Source organism: Pyxicephalus adspersus, unplaced genomic scaffold, assembly GCF_032062135.1.
Source record: "Pyxicephalus adspersus unplaced genomic scaffold, UCB_Pads_2.0 Sca790, whole genome shotgun sequence".
Classification (NCBI taxonomy): Eukaryota; Metazoa; Chordata; class Amphibia; order Anura; family Pyxicephalidae; genus Pyxicephalus; species Pyxicephalus adspersus.
This window is the reverse complement of record NW_027317797.1, coordinates 6,598-8,547: the sequence shown is the minus strand read 5'-3', so window position 1 is coordinate 8,547 and position 1,950 is coordinate 6,598. Positions and strand designations below refer to the sequence as shown.

Sequence of the window (1,950 nt, the reverse complement as noted above, 5' to 3'; positions counted from 1 at the left end):
CCAATGCATTTTTGCTACATGGCAATACATGAGCTGACATTCTCAGTGTGAATGAAAACCAGGCTTTTGTCTTTATTTTTGTTTATGCTATACTACCATGTGCTGTTTATAATACCAGTTATTGCTACCTTCAATTGGAGATTTGGTGTTATATATGTGTATAATTTATGATCAACACTGTTCCCTGCAAAGGATCTATTAAAACTCTTTAAACTGTTTAGTATGCTCAGGCTACTAACTAAAAAGAGTTGAGGAAATTGTATTATTGTTTTTGTTAACTTGGCAAACATTTGCAATTCTGTTCAGCCAATCCTGTGAAATATCTTTGTAGAACTACATCCAAGAAAGACTACAATAATATTTTCTGGAGATGCAGAGATAAATTATTTCACAAGTAAAAATTCAGGTGAGGGATCACCTCTCTTACCTTCCCAGTCCAATGGGTAGACACAGAGACCACCCTTTACTTTACAGAGCAAACAGAAAGGCCGAGTTATTCTGAGTAAATGCCTAATGGATCATTACCAGGATGAAGGGCATCATACTTTACTGTGTTTTTCTCATTGTTCAGGAAACTGGCACTTTTCCACACAACTCAGAGATCCCTCATACGTGCGGGGTACATGATTCGACAAGTGTAATTTTGTAATTGAACAGAACACAGCTATGGAAAGTCTATTTCAAACAAAAGCAGGCGGCAATTTTTTTTACTCTCTTTGCTGTAGGTTGGGACATACCTAGACACTGATACCCTAAGCAATATCTCACCCATTTCTGCAGCTGAATGGTATATGCATGTGCTGAGAATGAAGTTATTTACCTGTCCAAGTGTGCAATAGTAACAATTTCTCCTCCTACATAGTAGTTGAGTCTGTTCACTGTGCTGGTGTAGATAAAACAGTCGCCAACCCACAAGCCAGTCTTTACTATTTCCTGGATCTCACCCAGAACCTGTTGAGAAACGATAGGGACTCATACATTTATTACAGGCAACAATTTGTTACAATAGTTTAAATAAAGCTTTTTCAGTGATTTGCAATACTAAGGTTGTAGATCTGAGACACTATATGCATGGGGTTTGTATGTTCTCCCTGTATCTGTGTGGGTTTCCTCACACCCTCCCACACCCCAAAAACATGGAGTTAGGTTAATTGTCCTCCCCACTAAATTTGCCTAGATTACATTAGATTGTGAACCCTTTTAAGAAACAATGAATTACATGACTATGGACTTTACAAAACACTGTGTAATATGTCATCGCTATAATTATACAAGGTAATAATAATTATTGTATCTCAATCCAATTAGATACCAGTGGAAAAAATCGCATACGTTTTCCTATTACTTTAGAAACACAATGACAAAATAATGCTGTACTTACCTCAAAAGCATCCTCTATTCCATCCTCAGAAACTCCTTCATGTGTCTCTTGTGCTGCAGCTACTTTGTCAGACAAGTATTTGAGAATGAAGAATGATTCCTCTGTGGCAATACAGACCAGCTCCCCAGAGTCTGACCAGAAGATCTGTAACATACGAGTAGAATAGTATATGTAGAATGATATTCTGGACTTTAAACACTGCAAAGTGGTTGTTTAACTATGAGCACTAGGTACACATTACAGCATAATTGTTTTGCTAAACTTTTGGAAAACTAAAGAACATAATACATCTTTTTAAAGAAAATGAAAATGTTTGCTTTATTTTTTTTAACTTACATGTTTGGGCTGTATTTCTATCCTACGGATAAGTTCTGTATTCTCCCAATCATAGAAAGCTAAACCGTTGACCGAGCGGACACCAAGAAGAAAGCCACCATAGATACCTAAAGAGAGGGACATCATTTAAATTTGTTTAGTTGCTCGGTTATAAAGGCAGAGGCAGAAAGCTTTGTTACTGTCAGAATCTATTAGACATAGGACAAGTCCACAAGTAAATTTAAATTATGATA

General features: G+C 36.6%; 1 protein-coding gene across 1 annotated transcript; it reads right to left on the bottom strand.

The window, feature by feature from the left end:
• Positions 1–366: 366 nt before the first annotated feature.
• Positions 367–1,855, bottom strand: LOC140321120 (coatomer subunit beta'-like). The gene is made up of 3 exons (XM_072397989.1): positions 1,718–1,855; positions 1,382–1,525; positions 367–951 (listed from the first exon to the last, which is right to left on the bottom strand). The coding sequence occupies exons 1-3, from the start codon at positions 1,841–1,843 to the stop codon at positions 817–819; spliced, it is 405 nt and encodes a 134-aa protein (XP_072254090.1). The 5' UTR covers positions 1,844–1,855; the 3' UTR covers positions 367–816.
• Positions 1,856–1,950: the final 95 nt, after the last annotated feature.

What these genes read in the sequence shown, in the direction of transcription:
- LOC140321120 (XM_072397989.1), bottom strand. Translation starts at nt 1,843, where the DNA reads ATGATGTCCCTCTCTTTAGGTATCTATGGTGGCTTTCTTCTTGGTGTC. An exon ending in TAGAAATACAGCCCAAACAT is followed by an intron (nt 1,526 to 1,717) that starts GTAAGTTAAAAA and finishes CGTATGTTACAG; the next exon opens with ATCTTCTGGTCAGACTCTGG. An exon ending in GAATAGAGGATGCTTTTGAG is followed by an intron (nt 952 to 1,381) that starts GTAAGTACAGCA and finishes GTTTCTCAACAG; the next exon opens with GTTCTGGGTGAGATCCAGGA.